The sequence below is a fragment of the Phaethon aethereus genome (assembly GCF_964289735.1).
Source record: "Phaethon aethereus genome assembly, chromosome: 8".
In the NCBI taxonomy this organism is placed as follows: Eukaryota; Metazoa; Chordata; class Aves; order Phaethontiformes; family Phaethontidae; genus Phaethon; species Phaethon aethereus.
The window spans coordinates 26,184,258-26,208,133 of NC_138584.1; the positions used below are offsets into that span (position 1 = coordinate 26,184,258).

The window sequence follows — 23,876 nt, forward strand, 5'->3', positions numbered from 1 at the left end:
GGAGAGAGGTTTCCTACTCTACTTTTGTGTCATAGTCTAACTGAATAAACCCTTAAAGTTTTATTAAGTTTAAATAAGGATTTATATGTTTGGAAGAATGGTGCTTGGAAACAAAATTTAAGAAAAAGAGAGAGAGAAAGGAATGAGGAATGTAATATAACCACAGGAAAGCAGAGGTGTTTCCCCCTTTCACTGTTCTTAATTAAAATAAAATAAAAAAAACCCCTGAAACTGAGAAGGATTTGTTTAGCCTTCCACTGTCATCAGTGCTGATGGTTCTGGGACAGGAAAACAGTGGGGGTTTGGGGCCTGCTCACACCCCTCCATTTCAAGCACCTTATCCTGGCTCAGCTGGGCTTCCCAGCCCCGAGGCAGGCAGCATCTCCCTGGGGCGGTCCCATCCCTGTCCCGATCCCTGGGTGCCAGAGGAGCTGTCATCCAACTTGGTGCCCAAGCTCCTGCTTCAGTCTAGGAAATAATTTTCCCTGCACTCTTCCTTCTCCACACCCCCTTGGCACAGACTTGGTCCCAGAAGGACTCTGCCCTCTCCTCCCAAATGCCACAGGAGTCAACAAGACTGGTGCTGAGAAACAGCAGATTTCCCAAACTCCCTGAGGGAGGCTGAAGAGGCTCAAGAAACTCATCTGTAACACCTTGAGTCAACAGTGTTCGTATTTCTACTTCTGGTCCTTCTTTTTGCTCCAGGATAAATTTTGCTCTAAAGGCAGAATCTCAGCATCTTGCAGACAGCTACTGAAGATGCTGCATCTCCCAAGATTCACACCAGAGGAATTTAGGAATTTGCACCAAGATCTATAATCCCCACCACCACGGTCCCTGCAGCAATGTTAGACTTGCTCACCTAATTCCCTGTTCATTAGTGACCTAAACCAATGGGTCTGAACTAAGGCAACTGATGGACTGGTTCACCTGTATTCTGCAGCTCCCACTACCATTCAAGGGTCAAGCAGGCACCAGTAAACTTAAAAACAGACTCCACATGAAAGGGTAGGAGTCACAGACTTCTGCAAGTCTGCATCGTCCTGCTGAATTCCTGGCCTCCACTGTTCACATAACCATTGTCTTACAACTCCATTCCTGATCTTTTGGTTTCTCCTATGTGATATTTCAAAGTTGAGTTAATGGTACCAGCTGCAAGGACTTCCCACACCTCTGAAGTGCCAGGCCAGCAGCTGGATAGCATGGAAGAATGGGCACACCTCCTCAAAACACTGTGACACTCTTGTCTCCCGAGACTGGCATGGGTACCTGTCCTGGATTTCAAGTGTGATACATCTCACTTGGGGTATTTACAGTTTTTCTGCACTTGTAGGCCCGTTGTTCATTGTCACCTGATGACACCTGCAATACACTCTCGGCACATGATAAATCTCTGTGCTTACATTTAATGTCTCAAGAGAAAGGTCCCATAAGGGATGCTTCACGTGTAATATTTAAGCCAGGACAACCTAAATTGGCAAAGACACTCTATGTCAGGGACATCATCTTGCAAAAACCACATAGAATAAACTTTGGAATTACCACAAATGGCAAAAGTTGACTTGAATAGGGAATTTATTTTAGGTTTTAATTTTCTCTTTTGTTCTGCTTGCAATTAAAAATAAATGGTATAAAGCTGGTTTATAAAAACATTACCAAACAAAAAAACCTCTTTACTCAAATTAAAAACAACAACCCATGAGGGGAAAGTACTCCACAACATTTAGAGTTCTGCAGGGACTAGTATACATACAGGGATTTTAATTTTCCATGGCCTGTAAGTGTTATAATCTCTATCAACTGCATGCACTCTGGGACTATGACTAACACCAGTGCTTGAAATCCGATTGGCTGTTGGCTTCTTTCTTCTTTCTTTAACACTGTTTTTAAACCCATATTTGATCCAAGAATTTGCAGGGATAAAGAAGTTTTTACAGCAATCTGTTCCTCTCAAGTCTAACCCACGGGTCTGTTATAGTACGTTGTGTCAACAAATCACAGACGTCTGTGAGTCAATGCCACCAGTGTGAACGGCCACAACTTGTCTCAGGGACAAAGGCTTTATTGCTGGCGAAATGACATCGACTAAGATTAAAAGATGACACAGGACATTCAGATGCCAGGACTGCCTTCTTGATTTTACTACTAGTAGTCTTGTCTTTGCGTCCATGGCAAGTATACCACCACACCTTGCAAGAGTTATTTCTCCAAAATCATGTGTTTATCTTGTGTGCTGTGCCTCAACATTGCAGGAATAGTTACAACCACTGACTCCTCCAGGATCCTCTAAAGTCATGAGCTCTCTACCTTTTCCAACTCACACACTGGACCTTTAGAGATGTATTCCTACCTGAATTGCTTTCTCCCTTTACTTTTCAGTGCAAGGCTGTCCAGAATGAACAGCTCTGGCAGCTTTGGTACTACACAGACTTCTGTTTCAGTACTGCCACGTTAACCACCCCGTTATGTCCTGCTTAGTCACGCTAAAACAATGCTTCACTTTCTAAGGCTAGATAACTGGGACAGCAAAGGGTTTTTATCCCATTCGTTACCATCAACCACTCTTTCCTACCATTTCAAAATGATAACCAGATAGTGAAAAAGAGGAGACATGACAATTTGTCCAGAATTTAAGGACCTCCGATCGTCCAAGCTGATGTCTTTCTCCTTCTCTCAAGGGGCAGGCTAGTTCTGCGATAGGTGACATGGAAGAGCGGCTCCAGCTGCTCTTCTACATTTCTACCTGGAGCTTCTCAGAGGGGCATAGAAGACCTCTAGGAAAACATCCATATCATGGAGTGTGGCTGGGAGACTTTGTTACCTTACAGCCAGGTTGGGGCCATCCTTGCTTTCCCAGCTGTTCCTCTGAGAAAGAAGTGACCCACAGAGCCCTGTGCAACTCAAGACAGCAGTGAGACCTCTGCCTCAATCAACAGAGTGAGCTTACCCTATCTCAGCTCTCTCCTGAAGCCACGTAGTTATCCTCGATTTGCATTTGCTAACGAATGACAAACCGCTATCATGATTTAATAGACGATCATTGCCAAAACATATATAATACTGTGGCTGCCAAAGTTTATCCAGGTCTCCTCCAAGTAAGTCACTGCACCTGAGACAGGAACCTGGGAACATTTATTGAAGAAAAGGAGAGGTAGATGACATCCAAAGACCAAGTTTCCATAGAATTAATGGGAAAGGAGAAAGAGGAACCTACATATTAAATTAAAATCTCAGAGTTTGCTATGAACTATCAAACTGGTCTGGAAAGCAGATTTCTGCTCCACTGAGAGTTTTTAATAGCATTGGATAACTAAGATAAACAGAGACTGAAGGGCTGCCCGAGACACATACAAAATTATTGAATTATGACATGTTTGAGAAGTTATTTACTTTACAGACTATTTACATTAGGTTCACTTCCTCTTCATATAAGCTCAAATATTACAAAGATTTTTCCCCCCCTTCTTAATGAGGGAACTACATTCAACAGCCCCACAAACATCCATAATTAACTTTTTTCAGGCACATTCCTAGGAAAGTTTTCCAAGCAGTCCCTTCCCCAGAGCCCAAGCAATACCAAGGAAAACCCACTCTCTCACTGGGCAAACAAGGCACGTGTGGAGAGAAAACACAGGACATCAAAAGGAAGAGGGGAAAGAGGAGATGGAGTATAAAGTGATGAACCTGAGACCGAAGCTTTACTTATTGCTGTGCTATAGGCACCTGATGAGCTTTATGCCAGGCTCTTAATCTCTCTGTACCTCAATTTTAATGAATATAGATCATTAAATCCAGTGTAGAAATTTAAGATCAAGGTTTTGGTAGGAGACAATCCCTGGCTCTGTAAGGGACATCGCTGTTAAAGCGGCTGATTTTTCCTCCATCGGCTGGCCCCTCTGCAACACTTTTGCTTACCTGAGAAGTGTCGTGGTTGAATATGACAGCATTCAGGTCGCCACAGTTATAATGCTTGATGAGATCTTCAGTGGTATACGGGGCTTGCAAACTGCCTGCCCGGAGGCTTTCGTGTTGGAGCAGAGTTTGGTTTAGAGCAAACAGCACCTGTGGAAACGCAGACAGGAAAAACCGGGAGGAGTTAAAGATATTAGGGATCAAAGCAGCAAAGCCTAGAAGGCCAAACTTTGAGAAACTCTCTTGCACCTGAAGCCTATTGACCCATCCTGGCCCACAGTAACAAGGGCTGGTCTTTAGGCATTCACAACTGGAAAGAGGATCAGATGCAAAGGCCTCCACTAGTAGAAGACCTTACCATAAGACCTTTAATATCTCTCATGAAGTATAACTTCACAACACATACTTATCATGGTCTGAGGACTTATAGGCTCTTTGCTGGCTATTTAGCTACATGAGAGACATTGAAATGAAAAAGCCCCTAAATTAGGGAACTTTTATTGCCTCTGACTATCTCCTGTCAGCTAGATTAAATCCAAAGCCCAAACTCAGTCAGAAGGTTTTTGATAAAAATCAGTGTCTTCCTAACTTCTGAAGTCACAGTTGTTGTATTGGGACTTTCTGCATGCTTTTAGTAGCAGAAACTTTAGGAAATTCATTATTAGTCTCCCTCCTTTAGTCCTTCCCCCTTCACCCGCCCTTTTGAAAAGTGAACAGAGATACAGAATTGTAACAGTCCCAGACTAGTCGAGTGTTCCCATCTCAAACCTGAAAATACCAAGAAAGCAGAAGCACTCTTTACTATGTAAATTTAGGTAATCAAATAAGTAAAAGTCCTTAAAGATGATTTTTTTCTTCCTTGCATTACCAAAAAGGCTATTAAATTTCACATGAATTACCAAAAATCTTGTATTTGTCATAGACTGTGGGAGTAATTTATACCAGTCACTGAACCACCAAGTCTGGCTTTTTCATGTTCAGCCTTCCAAGAACCTTTCAAAGAAACTTGATAAAAAATAGATGACTAAATCAGAAGAACAGCAGTTAAGACAATTTGTCACAAGTTATACAAATGAGAAAATACACTTTTCCTAAAATAAGGTGATACGTAATGATTGCAAATTCAGAGTTCTGAAAAGTTTTATTGATGTGTCATTTTTCATGAAAAGACTCCTGCATCCCTCAGCCTCACGTTTCACCACATTTTCCGCTTCTCTCATTTATAACAGCAGTGCCCTTTCCATCCCAAAGAATAACCATCATCTCAAACTCTGGGTAAAGCAACGCATGCTAAGCTCCAGCTGGTCCAACTAGGCTGCAGACTGTGACACATATTCTTACTTACCTTCTCCACTTTAAGCAACTGAACCCACTTTAAGGAGTGAACCCCAGAGGATTTTAAAATTAACAATGTACATATGTATTTGCAGGATGGAAGTTCTTATTAGTTTAAAATTATGATTCCCATTGAAGTTTATCTGAAGGAAAGGGAACAGTCAATTGGATTTACTCCTGCAAAACCTCAGGTATATAACAACTACTATCTGAGATTTTTTTATACTACTACTACTACTACTATCTCCAGGGCATTAACAGCCTCTTACTAGAAAGCTGTTACATGCTAACTAACATACACAAATTGGTTGAGGAAAAGCAAATGTTATTTTTTAATTTACTTTTAAAAAATATAAAGATGGTCTTTCAATTGAACCTGTTATAGCTCAATTCAGCAATCAGTTCCCCATTAAGATCCAAGCCTAAAAGATTTCCTTGCCCAGATCTAAGAGTCTCTTCGGGCTTTTCTACAAAGAGATCAATCTTTCCCAGGACCACAGCCTGAAGTTAAGCATCTTCCTAACTTAGTTTTTCTCTAATTTAAAAAATCTGCAAAAAACACATTTGAAAAATTTCTAACCTTTGAAAGGATCTGAGCTTTTTCTTTTTCCCCCGAGGGCTACAGCTCAAAGAGGAAATGGTTCATCCCAGGATTTCCTGGGGATTCTAAACATTTCGGCTAATAAAAATAAAAGCTTAGAAAAACGTTGACAGGAAAAAGGAGAGCAGAGGTTTTCCCCAAAATGCTTTTAGTAAAATCCTTCTCATTTTTGATTTTTTAAACAATGGATGTTGCTGGATTTTTATATACAAAATTATGTATATACACAGGCACACACACATATCCTCAGGGTTTGTTGGTGGTTTGTATAAGACAGTGTGTTTTATGATAAAATATTAAGAAGGTGATAAACAAATCCTTAATTTACTCCTGGTGCCTTCCCCCCCGCCCCCGCCTTTTAAATTTTTGTTGTTGTTATTCTGGCTTGCTGGAGAAACCAGTCCTGTGCATTAATGCTCTGGGTCTGTCTGTCTGTCTCCTCCTAATAAATTTGGAACCTATTAGCTGATTTCAGTCACATTTGAAGAGGGTTAGAGGCCTTTAAGAAAATTGCCTATACATTCCTTGAAAAATAAGTGCCAAACTGCAGAAAAGCCCACAGTAGAAGTTCACTTCTTGTAAGACATCAAAGACTCCACATGAGACAGAATGGGTTTTTTGGAGTTCACAACAGTAGATGGACCCCCATGCACCAGACCTCAGATTTCCTTAGCGTCAGGACGTTCGTGTCCCTGCTCTCTGCCCCTGAGCAGCTTTGGGACACAGAGGCGATGCTGGCCACCAGCTGAAGTCCAGCATGTTGCTACCACTGCCGGGGAGCTCATTGCTGGGTTCAACCTACTGCCCGAAAAGAGATTCTACTTTAGAAGGGAAGCTAAAATTAGAAACTCAAACACTTTAATGTACTAAAGGAAAACTGTAACCACTTGAGCAGATTTCTAGAGAAGTCTTCCTTAATCAGGCCATAACCACCATGGTTTTTGGTCAGGCAGCTCAAAACAAACTCAAAGAGAAGCGGGGTCTCGTCGCAGCCACCTGCTCGTTGGCTGGATTTGTAGACCATTTCCTTCAGTCAGGTTAAAGCCATCTTAAAACCTGAATTTATTTTTCCTTACCATTGACATAACGCCACAAAAACAATGCTGTTTCCTTTCCTTCTCTCTATCTTAATATCAGTGACCCCATGACCTCCAACTTAAAACCTCTGAGTTAAATCTCCCAGAGGTGCCTGAGATTACTGAACAACTGATGACTTCAAAATAAACACACTTAGAGTGACTGCCTATACACAGTCCCACCTAATAAACATAGCAGACGGTATTTGTTCTGGGAACTGATGGGAAGTTATGACTTCAGCTCTGGGAAAGTGCATTTTTATTCACGCAATTTATGGTCCTCACATCAGCATGCTTTGAAAGCCATATTTGCACGGCTGTCTCTGGCCCTCATTTGCGACCGATCAACCATGGACAAGAGAAAGGGGTTTTCACCCTGCCAGGAGGAAGCCTTTTTATCCCAGTGACATCATTCTCCGGAGCAAAGCAGCAATGCAACACACAGATTTTACTTGGGTATTTGGAGACACCAGCTCAGCCCCTAGGGCAAACCTATGGGTCTTGTTTTACTGCCCAAGAGAGTCAGTACCACCAATTCCCCACAGCACCAGGAGCCACCAGGCCAGACTTTTTAGCAGCTCTTTTGCACAGACTATGGCCATCTCAAGGACAAGGGGGCTGGACCACTCATTTCTGCCATGGGAAGGTCAGAGGGGATGCAGCAGAGCTGGACAGGGGGACAGCTCTTGCATCACTGGTGACTTCAAGTGAAGGATCCCTAGGAGGAGGGAGGTCTACAGAAACCCTGTTTCATTTCTTGGTGAACAAGACTGGGCCATTTTTCATGGTTGTGCCAACTGTTCTCACCATCACCCAGCAGTACCTGTGCTGCTGCCTCACTTTAACCTTTGCTCTTTTGCTTCTGCGATCTTGGGCACTTCAGTTGCAACCAAATCTGCAGAGGCCAGCCTTTGCCACTCACGTGCAAGCTCACTCCAGGCCTCGACAAGGGACCAAACAAGCCCCATGATGACCAATAAAACAAACAGTTTTACTGATTATCTTGATAGTCAAACAGAATTTTTCCCCCACACGCCTCTGGATTACAGAGCCAGAAGTCACACATTAATGGAAAGCATTGGTTACAAAAGTCTACCGCACATATGAATCAACTTGAATGTTTAAGCCATTTAACTTCCAACTTCAAAAGATGAAATATTAGAAAACCTTCAACCCCCCCATATGAAGCAAGCAGACAAAACTGCATTGGGTCTCAAGGTTTCCTAGAGGGCTGGCACTGCATAGAAGTGTTGGTGTACACACAACAGTATCAGTGGTTGGGACAATTCAAACTTTGTTTTGCAAGCCCATGGGAGTAGATGGTTTGATTTCATGTGAGATTTTAAATAAAATTCATCTATTAGGCAAGTAAACCCAATCCACAGAAACAGATCTGTCACCATTGACAGAATCATTGCCACCTTTCAAATGGGGAGGGGAAGTGACTAGACACGTACCTGGACTGGGCTTAGAAACAGTTGAGGCCTTCCACCAGAAACCATGTTCTGCATTGTATTTGGTTTTGTGAGCAAAGCTAGGTAAAATCCCATTTGTTCCAAGGTACTCTCACAAACCTCCATTGTGTCATGTTTTATTGTGCCACAAGTCTGCAGCTTCAGACTAGACGTTTGAAGGCTCCTGAAGGCCAGCAGCATGTTAGCGCTGTATGTAGTAGCTAAAGAGGAGGCATCACGACCTTCATACAGGAGAGATTTCTCCTTAACCATCTTGAATGTGTTTGGCCCTGGCTGAGGAGAGCCAAAAAAGCCCAGAAAACAAAAAACAAATTATCCCTTGTCAAATACAGTATCATGCCTAGTTTATGCCAGCTGCTCATAAGGTCTTTTAATCATAAGGTCCTGAACAGCCTAAAAGAAGAAATAAGATGTTCACTTTTCTTAAAGATGCTATTCAGTACATGGATTCTTTGCCATGATCATCACTGAACATCAGCTCAAGAATGCAGGTTTAGCTGTATCCTTTCAGACCTACATTTTTAATACTTTTGCATAGTGAGTTGACTTTGGCTGGTTATCCTGAATGCTCACATGCTTTGTCAGAAATCAGTTTCTGACAGACTCTCATGGCAGCTCGAGACTGTGCCTATCACCTTGTCTAGGAGGGCCACCTCTTCAACTTGCCTGACTATGGTCCCAAATGGTGCCACAATGGAAGAACAGCTTTGTGGGGGCATCTGTGAGGCCATTGTAAAATAATACGACAAAACCTTATTACCAGATAAAACAATTCAGCAATCCCAAACTTTCTTATGAACTATATTGATAATAAAATAGACAACAAATTCAGGAATTACAACGGAAGAAACAAATTTTATGTTAAGCTGAAAAGAAATGGACCTGTGTTTTTCTGGAGCGTTTGCTCTACAGGTGACCTGAGAATGAAAGGCAACCCAGAGAAAACTCTCAGACCAAACTTTGGTGCTCAGACAAATTTCACTGTTAGGTGATGGGGGAAAAATGACTTTCCAGTCCTAAACCTACCACGTCTGAACTACAAACATTGCATTCACAGGACTCCAGTAGCTGGAGTTACAGGATGACCCCTGCATAGAGCCGTGATTAATAACGATACCACAAAAACAAGTACTTAAGTTTCATGCTGTGGTGTCAGCTTTTGAGCAGGCAACTATTGTTTTCCTTTGCTCTCTTTTGGACATGTGCCACCACAATGCAAATACTAAATAAGCATTACTGGAAGCATTTAAGTGACTGTATCCTGCCAGTGCCCAAATTGCAACTCTGGAAAAGAAATGCCTACTCTCCTGCTTGGTTCAAAACAAACTGTAACATAAGTACTGAGGTATACGGTTCTTCAGGGGTTCTTCTTTTGTTGTTATCCTTCTCTGTACTCAAATAGAAAATCAAATACACAGTTTCAGGTCAAAACAGTGGCTTGGGGAAAAGGAAAAAAGAAAAGAAGAAAAAACCTAGTCCCTGTTTTTCCAGATTAATGAAGAGCAATAAAACTGTTTTTGCCTGAATCTGTGCAGTTCCATTGCTTTCCAGAAGACAGGTTTCCCCTTTCCTTGAATCTCTTGTGCTGTTGCTAGGAATTAGTGAGCTGTGAAACTCACCTAATGAGGTCAGCATCAGGAAATAGCTCCAAAAAAATGGGTCCTGGGGGATCTGCTAAAGGACTCCCCCAGTGTCCAAACGAAATCCTGGATGCATCGGCACATTGCACAGCCGGGGCTGCGGGAAGAACGCGCCCGACTTTGTTGTTGTTGTTCCTATAAAGGGACAGCTAAGGAAAGTGAAACTATTAACTCATCCACTGGAATTTCTGCTCACAAAACCGTGCCCCCTGTTAAAGCTCCTCATAAAAGCCTTTCAGCTAGTTGGTTCCATATGTTCCCCAAACCCACAGTTATTGCTTCTGAAAGGCAGGAGTAGTTAACAGTCTGCGGCTTGGCACTGACCAGGGAGACCTAAAGACCTTGCTTTTCCCCGCCTCCCTTTCCAACTGCCAATTAACCAGTTTAATAAAACAGTTTGAATTTGATCGAGGCACTCGGAGAAACCCTTCACCACCACCTATCCTACCGGCTTAGCCATGACGGTGACACGTGGGCACAGCCTGGTGCAGAGCAGTCACGCTGCTAATGGGCGGTCCCTAAGTGCGGGACTAAGTTTTCTCAAGGCTGAAAAAGCTGCAGGGAGATTAAGGCTCCAGCCTCCAGCCCTGCACACCCAAAGCTGCTGCTGAAGTTGACTTCCAACAGTTTGACTTCTGTGCCGTGACTTTTCTCTTTATGCAAAGTTCCCATGATGAAGTTACAAGTGAAAAAGTCACAACTTGTTTTTTTGGTATTTTCTGTCTGATTGAATCAAGGCATTTGAAAACAACACAAACAATTCCTAGACAGAAAACACTGCAACGTGCATGAGACCTCCATTCCCTCAGCCCCAAGGCTCCCAAGCCAGAGGAAGACTATCCTGGTTGATAGCAACTCCCACACATTCCCTGGGCTGACCCTACTATACTATTGCTTCTGTACCATGTTCCCGGCTTCAGCAGGGCTGTGGCAGGCACATCATTAACTCAGCTTAGAGCAGTTGTTTGGGGCCTTTGGTGGGTTATCTGGTAGAACAGGTAAGCTAGCTATAGTTTGAGCTCTTTGATACAAGTCTTCCCTTGCACAAGGCCATTAAGACAACAAATAAAGACCATGGCATAAAAACCTAATCTCAGTTCATTTCCCTCTTGACAGCACTTTAGAAACATGGTATCATTCCCAGTACGTATATTATAGACAACACACCCACATTAAAGAGGTCAAAGCAGCCCAAACCAAGTCTTAAATACGCAAAGTGAAGTCAACAAGCAGCTGTACCACAGGCACTATTGGAAGAAGGGTAAGACATGAAATCTTTTCTTCTAAATGTAATGAACTGTGTGAGTTTCTAAAGGTAGTTAAGAGTCCAGATTAATTTAGAAGAAAAGAGGGGGGGGCAGAGAAGAGCTTTGATACGTAATTTCCATCCTTTCCCCTTGTGTGAACCACCACACCGCGGTGGAAGGACGTTTTCGTTTCAGTGCCCTCACCACATCATCGGCACAGTCTCTTTGGCCAATCACTCAGCCTGATGTCCAGCCAGCAACGGTGTAAGTGAGCAGTAACTCTGTAGGATAACTCTCTGCTTTGAACAATGACCAAATTTAAGCTTAGGCAAATAAATGAAGAAATAACAGGAGGAAGGATTTGCAACTTAAAACTGAAACACTGGAACGGGTAGAATTACCTCTGTTAAATTTGCAGCCTAAATGTATGGCTTCTGTGGATTTTGTATGAGGGTTTTACTTGCATCTAGTACTCCTGCATAGGTTTGCAACAAGAGAGTTACGCTCTGACTAATCCGTTTCCACAAGTGTTTTTCCGGTTGAAGTGCAACACCACCTCGCCCAGCAGCAACGGCTTGCAGGTTCAAGTGCCACCAGTCAAGACTTCTGGACTGCAGTCTTAGATCTTGTCAACAAAAAGACAGACAGCAAAATCAATTCATACCTCTGGCATGACACTGCACTTGAAGGGAGACAGTTTCTTTTTTTTGTTGTCGTTTACAGCTGAACCAAGAGGGTTAAGAAGAAAACAGCTTCTTTCTGGAACTCACCTCAGCCATTCGGTTATGGGAATTATTAGAAGGCTGTTAATCTGCTAGACAACAAAACACTGCCTATGAAACTGATGCCCAAGCCTACCAGTAACCTAAAAATCCCACACTAGTTTTTAATCGTCAGACATGATGGTATAAATTCTATCCTTCCACTCCTTTCTTTAGTCCCTTCATGTTAACCTATGGCAGAGGAATAACAGTTCTTCCAGGGCTGAGTAGCTGGCAACTGGGTTTGATTTTAAACAGACTCATTTGGTTTTCAAATAAAAGATATTGGAGAGACCATTACAGGGACAAAATGCTGGGATGCTCAACTCATGTGAATCACAGAATCACTAAGGCTGGAAAGGACGTTCAAGATCATCAAGTCCAACCATTAATCCAGCGACACCATGTCCCCTAAACCATGTCCTGAAGCGCCACATCCACACGTTTTTTTGAACACTTTCAGAGATGGTGACTCCACCACCTCTCTGGGCAGCCTGTTCCAATGCCTGACCACCCTCTCGGTAAAGGAATTTTTCCTAATATCCAATCTAAACCTCCCCGGGCATGACTTGAGGCCATTTCCTCTTGTCCTATCACTGGTTACTTGGGAGAAGAGACCAACACCCACCTCACCACAACCCCCTTTCAGGTAGTTGTAGAGTGCGATAAGGTCTCCTCTCAGCCTCCTCCAGACTAAACCACCCCAGTTCCCTCAGCCGCTCCTCATAAGACTTGTGCTCCAGACCACTCACCATCTTCGTTGCCCTTCTCTGGACACGCTCCAGCACCTCAGCATCCTTCTTGTAGTGAGGGGCCCAACACTGAACACAGTATTCGAGGTGTGGCCTCACCAGTGCCGAGTACAGGGGCACGATCACTTCCCTGCTCCTGCTGGCCACACTATTCCTGATACAGGCCAGGACGCTGTTGGCCTTCTTGGCCACCTGGGTACACTGCCGGCTCATGTTCAGCCGGCTGTCGACCAGCACCCCCAGGTCCCTTTCCGCCGGGCAGCTCTCCAGCCACTCCTCCCCAAGCCTGTAGCGTTGCATGGGGTTGTTGTGGCTGAAGTGCAGGACCCTGCACTTGGCCTTATTAAACCTCATACAGTTGACCTTGGCTTATCGATCTAGCCTGTTCAGATCCCTCTGCAGAGCCCTCCTACCCTCCAGCAGATCAACACTCCCACCCAGCAATGGAATGGACCCAGCTCCAGAAAGAGAAAGGAGGTGGACTGTGTGGTACTGGATGATGGCTGTCTGAAGTAACACCAGACCATGGGAAACCGTGGGCATAGAGGAAGGCAGAGACACCACTCACCCAGGCAAAGCAGGCAGTGGTACAGCAGGACAAACTGGACGTGGCCCTGCTGCCTATTTGGTGATGGCCCGGGCTTGACTGCAAGCCCACCTCCTGCGGATCCCTTATCCCCTCCTGTGCCACCACCCCAGCAAGCCAGGCTTGGCCTCAGGCTCTGCTCGGTTATTCCTGTCCTGTGAGTATCTCACCACGCACTAGACAACAGCAACTCTCTGTATTCAAAAACCCAAACGCTGCCTCAACGTCAGGGAGATCCTCCCCATGTAACTAAGGAGCTTTGTGGGCAGTAGACGTTTGCAAGAAGGTTTGTGGAGAAGAGCAGCACTCCAGGAGAGGTGCCGCGGGGGCTGTAGCGCTTTGCGCCCAAGGTGTCATCGAAACAAGAGCAGTCATCCCAGATAAGTCCGACACCCCCAAATGTCCAGTAACAGATACTTTGGGAAAGAACATAAGAAATGAGGTGAGCAGAGGGTGAGCCTTTTTCAGACAACACTTCCCATCTTTTGGAAATCTGCCAGCTGGGGAGCTTGTGGTTGAAAATACCTCTTCTCCTATCGCTCCTTCCCACCCACCTCCCAGCCCCCACGCCTTTACCTCAAAATTATCGCCGTGCTCGGTTGCACCACTCCATCTAAAAGCAGCCAGCTGCCCGCTCGACGCGCTGCGGAGGTCACGGCCTGCTACTTCGCTCGGCAGTTGCATTCCCCGAGCTGGGGCTGGCAGGACGCCCGAGGGGCAGTGCCCGCCATCGCTTTCCTCCACCTTAAATGGGCACATTGTCCCCACTTTCGGGACCGTCACCTTCAAAGGGGGAACGTGAAATCCTTCCCAAGAACCTGAAACCACATTTGCATTCTTGACTCGCAAGTAAAATTGTTACCGGGCCCATCTGGGGTTTCGATTTTACTTTTTGTCTCCACCGTAACGGGAGGAATGTGGGAACATGCCCGGAGCGGCGCGTACCGGCCGGCCCTGGTGACGAGTGAGCTGCAACGAAAGGGGCACCCTCGCAGGAAAAAACAAAGCTCTAACGGGGTTTGGGGATCTCCCGGTTTTAGGCACCCAGCCCGAGATATATTTTTTAAAAGCCCGGTGTCGCAATATGCTAAGCATCCACCCACTGAAAAATGCAACCTGTCCTGGGTGTATTTAATTTGGGGTTTTATTCATATTACCGCTTAATTTTGAACTGTTTCTTTTTAATTACCAGCTGAAGCTACATAGTAAAAAGGACTAGCCCCACAGGCATGTTTTCCTTTCTATTATATTACAGTGAGGCAGCAGATTAACTCCTTCAGCCATCCCAGCTTAACACCTCGCGATGCCAGCAAGGCGCTTCTCCAGACTGCTGCTCCTGCAGCAGGAACGGCTCAAGGGGACAGAAAGATACGTGTCCCGAATTCCCAACTCCCGGCCGCGGGCCTCAGCACTAACAGGTGCCGGTTGCCACGTACGTCAGCATACTGGAGCGTCAATCAGCCCATCGGGAAGGGGAGCACTGTCACACAAGCCAAATGGAGCCACAACCTCTGGCCAAGGGCAAATAGTTTGGGGCAACAACTGTCTGGGTCTTCTAGTCTCCACGTGAGCGTGGCCAAGTCAGCGGCTGTAGAAAAGGGAATGTTTCCTAAGCCTGAAGGTGACTGAGTCCTTGTCAGGTCAGGAGTGACAGGGAAAAAAAGAAAAATATTTGGAACAGCACGAGAAAAGAAAATCTTCAAGAAGTAGGGAACTGAACTCATCAGGGCTAAGCACTTGTTTTGGGTTGGTGTTTTGTTTTTTTTAGCTTAGCATTATCTCAAGTTTGAATTAATTTTACTATGCAAAAGGGTCTTACCACTGGGGGAACTGGTGAACAAGCATGGGGTACCCCATGTCTGGAAATAAACACAGGGCTTGATGGGCAGCCTGCTCACTTCAGGTCCCCCTCTCTCAGAAGAAACCCCCGTGTCGTTGATCAGGAGAGCTGATGGGCTCCCACCCGTGCCAGCTGCCACGGGGCACAGCAATCCCCGGGTGGCCTCACCAGGGCAACCCCTCTTTCCTGCTAGAAATTCATAGTTATGGCCACAGGACCAGCTTTGGGGTTGCAATGCAGACCCTGTAAAGCTCGTAATTTGGGGAGCCCTCGCGGCGGCTCCAGCCCTCCGCGCTCTGATGCGGCAGCTCTGGGAGAAGGAGCTGCGCAAGGGACCTGCGGTGCCCATCACGCCAGCAGCCCGACCAACAGGCTCATTTCTCCAGAGGGATCAGAGGAAAGAGCCCAGCACAAACAGCATGATTTTTGTGAACAGAGGTGCCGCATTGGCCCAAGCGTCTCTCAGGCCCAAAAGGAAGAGTTCACCCCGGTCCTCCCGCTGACGGCAAGAGGGTTTTTGGGTGCAGAAGCAGCACACGAGTGAACAGCCCATGCCCTGGGCCACCTCCTCCTCCTCCGGCAAAAAGCCCGTGTAATCAGGCGGTGACATTACAGTCCTGGATAACAACAGATGGCCACAAAAGCCCTACAGACAACTGCTCAGAGGCGTATTTTATCAAAGGCTGGGAAAGGGCACCGGAGGCGATCAATCATAATTCACTGGGAAGACAAGCAGGCGCTCTGAGGGAGGGTGAGGCTGGAGCTACACCACCGCGCTGCTCGCAGGCAGCCTGCTGGGGTCCTTCTGCAGGGCGGCAGCCCGTCCCCGAAAACAGACCCTTTAGAACGCTCTCACTGATCCACACACCACGGGTGATACACGGATGTTTTAACACGGAGCTGCAACGCTTGCTGCAACCAACCACAGACCTCATGCCCAGGTCCTCTGTCCAAGGGGACAGACAGGAAAAGCTACAGATGCAGCCAGGACTTTAACAAGAAATAAATGCAGCAAGTCCAGCTTCAGCTGCATTTCTGAGGGAGACGCAGCAAAAGGCAAATGCAGAGCCAGAGATGCCCAAGACAAAAAAAAAAAAAAAAAAAAAATCAGTTCAGAGCTCAGGGTGCGTGGGCAAGTCAAGGAGGGATCAGATCCATATGCTGCTGCCCTTATGGCCCAGGGAGTGCTGTATACTCCCTGAATAGTGTTACAGCCCTATTGCAGTCTACAGAATATTCGCCTGGAAGGAGCAAGTTACATAAAAATTATTCAATATTCAGTTAGCCAGGGAAAGAAGGTGACCTACCCATCAAATCGCAGCAGCTCAAATTTCTAATATCATCTACTTGTAGCCAAGAGCTTGCCTTCAAACTAGAGCAGAGGCCAAGAATAATTACTTACTATTCACCGAGTTATTTACATCAATTATTCAGCAAATAAATCCAGCTAACAAATAGCTTCAAGGAAACTGCAATCTATTCACAGTCAAGTTGCCAAGATAGAAGAAATTTATAAAATTAATTATTTGTAACAAACTACTCCATTAGCTTTCAAGGTCAGAATGATAAATTCAGACACTTTATTTTCTACTATATGTTAGGCTCCCTCAATGTAATTCTGTTGTTTATGAATTGTGGGAGGTTATCTTTCAAAAGACAGCTATAACTGCTATATTTTCATTATCATTGGGACTAACAGATCAGATTGCTTGAACCTTTTTTAAGTCTAGGCTAAACAGCCTCCACTCCAGTCAGAGAATGTCTATGGAACCAGCTACTGGAAAGGTTTCGCTGCCGAGGAACAAGGTGTTCACAGATTTTTGCTCTCCTGGCTAGAGCCAAGAATCAGATGTTGCTGTAAAATATTTACATGAATCAGCAAATTCTGAGGAAAGCACTTAATTCAAGTTACATTTTGTTTTTCTTTTTTCTTCTAGCTAGGGAGAAAGGACTGAAAAAAATATTCTTTGCACAGCTCCAAATATTCCTGAAGGTGGGATATTTCCCCACATAAATACAAAATAATAAAAAAAGACAATTAATACTGTTTTCAGGCACCATTGTGGTCCACACAAACAACAGAGAAAATACCTGAAAAAAAGAGATAAACCTCAGGTTCACCTTCTGTCCCTTTAGCTACATCTCCTCACTCCTTAGATGCACTCCCAGAAGTAAAGCCAAAAAAATCCCTTCACCCTTCTCTCTTTTTCCTTGCCTGATTAATACTGATGCCCTGTAAATACACCCACATGTAAGCAAGCACACACTGCCATCCCCTGAAACACTCCACAAATATTCAGCATGTTGCTCTACATCCGTGCTTCACCAGGAAGATTCCCAGAAATCCTACAGCCACTGAAGATATTGCACATAGGGACACAGCTCAGACAAGTCCTGGAGACCCCAAGCTGAAAAAAAGCAACTCCCCAAAGCAAGTCTCTTTGTTGTTGCCCTGGGATAATATAGATGAACAACAGCCTTCTGCACATTCATGACTGTGGAGCTGGAGCTCAGAGGCTTCAGCCCACTCTTCTACCTCAGGACAGTAGGGAAGACATCCAGCGAGGAATCCCAAGGCAGTGGTGTGGGATCCTCTAAGCAGAGCACAGAGGATCACTTCCAGGTTTGACTTGACTTCTTAAGCCTAACTCTTCAGAGCACAAGGAGCTTCAGAGCCAGTCTCAGCTGGTGTAATTGAGCATCGTCCTCATGATTTACAGCCGCTGAAATCCTGCCTGTACGCCCTGGAGGAGAAGAGGATGATGCAGAGGCTACAAAATGACATCTTCCACAAACCTGTGGGAGATCAGCTCATTTTGAAGATGATAACATCTGTTCTGCATTTCTTCCCTGCTCATGATCTTTTTACCTTCCTTAAAGTAGGTAAGAAGGGGAGTAGGCTCAGGTGGTTTTATAGACCAGGTTCTTTGCAGATGTGAGTTGATCAGATGATTAGTTTGCCTGAACCATGCTTTGCTAAATCACTCGACAGGGAATTTTGCTCCATGTTTATATTTTGTGCAAGGGCAGTTACGCTTGACATTTAATTGCTCCTCAAATTTTGAGATAGAATTATTGAATTCTAAGAAACTTAGCTTGGATTTTGAATAGCAAATGCTCAGGACCACTTAGAAATGAGCTGTGGGTCTGGAATTATTCAGTAAATTACTCCAAACCATGAATACATCTGATAAAAATGTCAGACAGTTAATATAGAGGGGCAAAAATTGAATAGATTGCAAAAGAAGTTACCCAGGAAACATTCTTTACTGAGCTCTGGTAACTAGAAGTTACTGGATTCAAAGCATTAAGATACAAACATTACTAAGACAAAGACTTCATGCAGTCTTGTTTAAACTGCAAATTCGGACTCTTTTTTTTTTTTTTCCCCCCAATGGGGTGACCTCTCTCTGCTTTTAAGAAGCTAAATTACATTTTAGTTTGCCTGTTTTCATCACATTCTGCTTTGGGCACAAATGACTGAGAGAAAAAGCTCTGCTCTTTCTATGCTGATAGAAATTGAAAAGGGATTAACCAAAAAACAATAAAGTATTCCCTCTGAATTGCTAGCCCTAAATTTTCTTATTAGTGTCTACCCACACTAATTTGAAACTTAGCAATGCTGGTTTTCTCCAAAGCTGTCAGCTGAAATAAGCTAGTTCTGCTTCTTGCAGGCTGGATTTTCCAAAGATCCTTCTGCTTTCAAAACACGCCCCCTCCACCAAATATATCAAGATTGTTGCCCTTTTCAGAATTTCCCATAGGTACGTGGCGATGTTAAAGAGGGAGTAAAACTAGCATGGTATTTTTCAAGTTATTATCATGGGAATGCTTTGTACACAAGAATGTCAAAGCAAAGTCAAGCCCTGTGCACAGTGCTGAAGGTAGATGGATGAATGTATGAGTTACTTGCAAAGATTGCAGACCTAAGCCGTTAAAGAGAGTCTTGAGAGGAGGGGAAGGACTCCTGCTGCAAGAAGATAGTAGCAGGTCTGTGAAAGACCCAAAAAATCTCTTTCAATTACAATGGGAGTTGCTCAAGAAAAGTAACCCACATTGTTTTCCCTTTGGACTTGTCAGAAGAGTATTGGGAATGGCAGAGCACAAGTCCCTGCAGCATTGTATGAAGTCTCCAGTCCCTCCCTATCCATCTTAAGGAACTTTTGTCAGTCTCCTGTCTTACAAATTCAGAAGCTCTAGCATCTAAAAGTTTCCCGATGATATTGCAAGCCACCTATTCAGGACTAGCCTGAGTCCCCTTGCCTCAGTTGCACTGCATGACCAAGAGACTGATTCCCAACTGGCATTTCTCAGAACTGGTCCTGCTGCCTACCATGAAGTCTTGGGCACAGTTTGACCCTTTGTATTCACAACTAAATGCTACCAGATGGATGCATCAGTTCAAAGGCTGGTGGAAACAATTAAGATTACAGGAAACCATGCTTATCTTTCCACCTATAGTACTGACTTAATCACGGCTGATAGGGATCTAAACAGAGCAATGCTGTCTTGCCTTCGTGTCCCACTCCAGCCCCTGATTTATATCACTACCTGTCAAGAGATGGCAGAAAATTGCCCAGTAGCTGCTGAATGCCTCTCTCCCGCCCTCTCCCTCTCCTGGGGAGACAAATATAAGCCAGGACATTCCTGTTCTGCTCAGGATGCCATGAAACCTAACCTCATGTTGACACAAGCATTAGGCCCCAGGACTGTATAACAGGTCACTGACAGAAAGATATAAGATAGAGCTTCCAAATTGGGCTGGCCACACACAGGCAGGCACTGCAGTACGAGTGTTGCTGATTCCCAAAGCCTGCGTACCTGTGAAGGAGATATGGTAGCTAACGGACACCCATGGACACAGAACTCTTGCTCGTCAACCCATTTTTCAGTTGTGACTTCTGGTAGGTTCAGTAGCTTACGCTGCTTGAGATTTTTATATTAGGTATTTCCTTACTAGGCTTCAGAAGTTGGATTTGGTTCTATAGACAGGAAAAATCCAGGGACTGCTGGACAGCTATATCCCTGTAGTTGCTATTAGAAGCATGATGGAGTGCCAGAACCCATCTATACTGGGAGTTTGAATTCCCACATGTGAATTTGAGTATTTGTGCTCAATGAGTTAAAACTTTAGTGCTCATCTGCCTATCAGAAGTCCTACTTCAAGGACCCAAAGGGGAGTCTCGGTAACTTTGAGCTCAGTGCTTTGTTTGGAAGCAGATCTCCTGAAGTCTGGTTCCTCCCCTTTCCAGCGATACACTGATGCCCACATTTCATGTCAGCTTTGAGATGGGAATGGATCTGTTACCATATGCTAAGCTTTTCTCCAGCCGTGGGAGGCAAAGCAAAGACAAACAAGGAGGCTTGAGTCAACACAAGGGTTAATTTAAGAATTGAGCTTGCTTAAAATAAGAGTTGTCACCAACCAAAAAGAACAAGTAGCCATTGAGGAGAAAACTGTTGAGATTTATGGGCCCCATTCTAGAGACATAAAAGGGGAGTCAATCATCATTTGAAGTTTATTTTTTTAATAAGAGCTCCTCAAACATTCCCTCCACTTTTCATTACCAGAAACTTAAGCTTGTGGCTGTTAAAAAGTTAAAAATTAGGGGTTTCCTAAGTGGGAGCAGAATGCATGGTTGCTCTGTATGACCCCGGCTACTCTAACAGCTACTGCTAATTCCCAGTGGAAGCATCAATGGCTTGTGAAATAAACTCCTTTCTTTTCTTGTACAAATTATTCTTTTATATTTTTGAACTTCTGAACCTCTGGCCTTAATAACAACTCCACAAGAAAGAAGGAAAATGATTGAGTGTTTATAACAACACGCATCTTTTTTGATTATCATTCCAGGCTGTGGCACTTGCAGTTTAGCGAAGCCTTAGTCATAGCCTCTCTGCAAAACCATTCAGAAATGGGGGGATGGAGAGGGAGGGGAAGGACATCTCCTCCTACACAGCAGCTGTGGTCACTGGACATTTTGAAAAATTCCCAAACATTTAGTTTTACTGTCTTCCTCTCACTCTCTAAACTATAACCTACCCACTTACTACCTGCTTGAGTTATAAGCAGAAATTACACGCTGCCCACCCTTGTGCGCTGCAGCCTTGGAGCCTGGAGATAAGCTGTAACACATCAGAATGTGGGCCATAAAAAATTGCAAAATGAAGCAAGACAAAAACTTTAAAAACCCACCCACACATGCAAACACAGAAAGAAACAAATCAAGGGGAAAAAAATAGGAATAAACAGTCTCTAGCTTCCCTTTTTTTTCAGTTGTAAATGGAAACCAATGTGACAGTGCTGCAACAGATGACAAAGTCAATTTATTTTCTCTAAAAGATCTACAGTTGTTGGATTCCCCACTACCTCCCAAAAGGCTTATATGGCTCTGAGTTAAAAAAACTAATGCTAGAAAATGTGTTTCACTCAATAGAAAATGGCAAGGCCAGGCTCAGGAAGCGTTCATCTTCCTCCGACAGTTGATTTAACAAGTACTAAATCACCGATTATTATGTTCTAGATCCTTTGCTGCCCAGTACCATCCCTTTTGTGATTATTATCATGCTAAGTCATAATAACGATCGATTCATAATAGTAAGCTTGGCAATATATATTCTGAACTAGATCCTCATCCAGGGCATGATCCTGTACCCTCTCAGATCAGTAGTGCAGCACAATCCAACCCTTTTAAAGGAAGATTATGACAAACCTTATCATCAGGAGAGCTTTGTAAGGACCTGGTCCATATAACCCAGCAGCATGCAGCATTTCCTTGAAGAGGCTCAAGTCAGAAATGCCACCACTTACACTTTAGCAGAGCCTACCGCTCAGAAACACATTTTCGCTTGACTGTCAGCAAGGAGAAACGAAGCCTGATTCACTGGAGCAGCTTCATGTCAATAAGCTCATCTCAGACCATCCCTGGTTTGGCTGAAATTGAGCTGTGCTAAATCAGAACTCAGCATCCTTGAGGTTTTGAAACATTTGCCTTTACATCAGTTATTTAAAGGTGATATTATTTCAGGTTCTCACTGGTATAATCCAGCAGTAACTCTTTCAAGGCGATGGAGTGGTGTAGCTTTGTGCAAATGCATCGATTACACTGTGAAAGTGAGGGACTCCTACCTTCTTCACCTACACATTACAAAAACTGACTGAAGGGATAAACTGAGAAAGACCCATTTTAACAGCCTCTCCATGGGTGATGGAGGTATTTCCTTCAAAGAGTCATGTTTATTTAAACATGTTTCCTTTCTCCTTAGTGGGTGTTCGTAAATGCAGCTTCAGAAATCCCAGAGGTCAGGCTAAACCCCTACTAAATGTGCCTCATTAAACGAGGTCCACCGTGGCTGGAACAAGTAGATGCTGTAAGATTCGAGTGGCAGCCGCCGCCTGCCGCTACCTCAACCACGGGCATTTAAATTGAAACCCATTCATCACAGGCTCATGGTCAGATCTCACTCTGAATGAGCCGCTCCAACTTTTGTTTGAAAATATTTATTACTCCTGAGTTAGTACCTTAGGATGGAAAACAAAAATCCAAACCATAAACCCAAAACAAGAAACACCACTCTCACACCCCACAAAAGGCTGAGCAGGAGGGTCTTGGGCTACTCTTGACTCATATACAGGGTACGTAAAGGATCACTTTCATTTCTATTGGTAGACATTTATCCTGCAGGCTGTACAAAGTTATTAGTACAAGCTGTCAAAAATATGATGCAAACTACAAACTTGATTAACTAAATAGGGTTTAGAGAAAAAAAAAAGAAGAAAAAAAAAGAAAAAGATTAAACACTTTATTTTGATTTTTGCCTTTGCTGAAGTAAGTGGATGATTTCCACTCTATTTCTTCACCCTTGAAAATAAAGCGTAAAAGGCATTGGAAGCCTGAAGGGACAAGAATGGGTTTGTCCTTGTGTAGTTTTGCAGCCTTCTTGTTCAAGGCTACTGAATTTATTGCCTGTTCTTACAACAGGTGATGGACAGGGTACAGGTCTCCAAGCAATTATGTTCCTACAAGTCCTGTGAAAACGGTGACGAGGCAGAGATGACATGAAGGGAAGGCTGAGCAGTAAACTCATCCCTGAAGGAATCCATGTAGGATTTCATCCTAGAGACATGAACGCTGGCGAAACAATGCTTCTCCTCGCTCTGCTCTGTACAGGCAGTGTTTGAGCCTCACGGTGGGGCTGAATGTGAGACCTGGTCAGGCAGGCTGCTAGCAGGTGGCACATTTTGTGTAAACTCCCCGCACGTAATAATGCAACCAGATCCTGACACGCAGCCGAGCTCAAAACTGCACGGGTGGCCCAGAGCTGCAATGGACGCTGAGGACCTGTGGTGGTGAAGGCTGTGGAAATCCCAGTAGACTGCAAGATACCGAATGCCAGAGGTTTACAGACTCGGCTAACGAAAACTAATTACCTCAGCTCAACCACCCATACAATTTTTCTGCCATTCGAGCCCTAATTCATACAAGAGGTCTGCCAACGTGTCTCAGTCTTGACTTGCAATGGAGCTAAAAAGAAAGAAAGTTCGTGCCCAGTGGTAAAGGCACTAACTTGTGTTTAGAAGATGTTGGTTAGCTTTCCTGATGTGGTTTTGGATAAATCCCTTTTGGTAAGAGCAGACCGAGACACAATGG

The 23,876-nt window shown here is 44.3% G+C and overlaps 1 protein-coding gene across 1 annotated transcript in view; it reads right to left on the minus strand.

The window, feature by feature from the left end:
- The window catches only part of TRABD2B (TraB domain containing 2B), a gene marked incomplete at its 3' end in the record, with an annotated part of 293,204 nt that overhangs the window by 127,767 nt on the left and 141,561 nt on the right, over window positions 1-23,876 (minus strand). Inside the window, exon 3 of the mRNA XM_082003217.1 lies at window positions 3,916-4,062. Coding sequence (XP_081859343.1) covers window positions 3,916-4,062 — 147 coding nt within the window. The remainder of the gene's footprint in view (window positions 1-3,915; window positions 4,063-23,876) is intronic.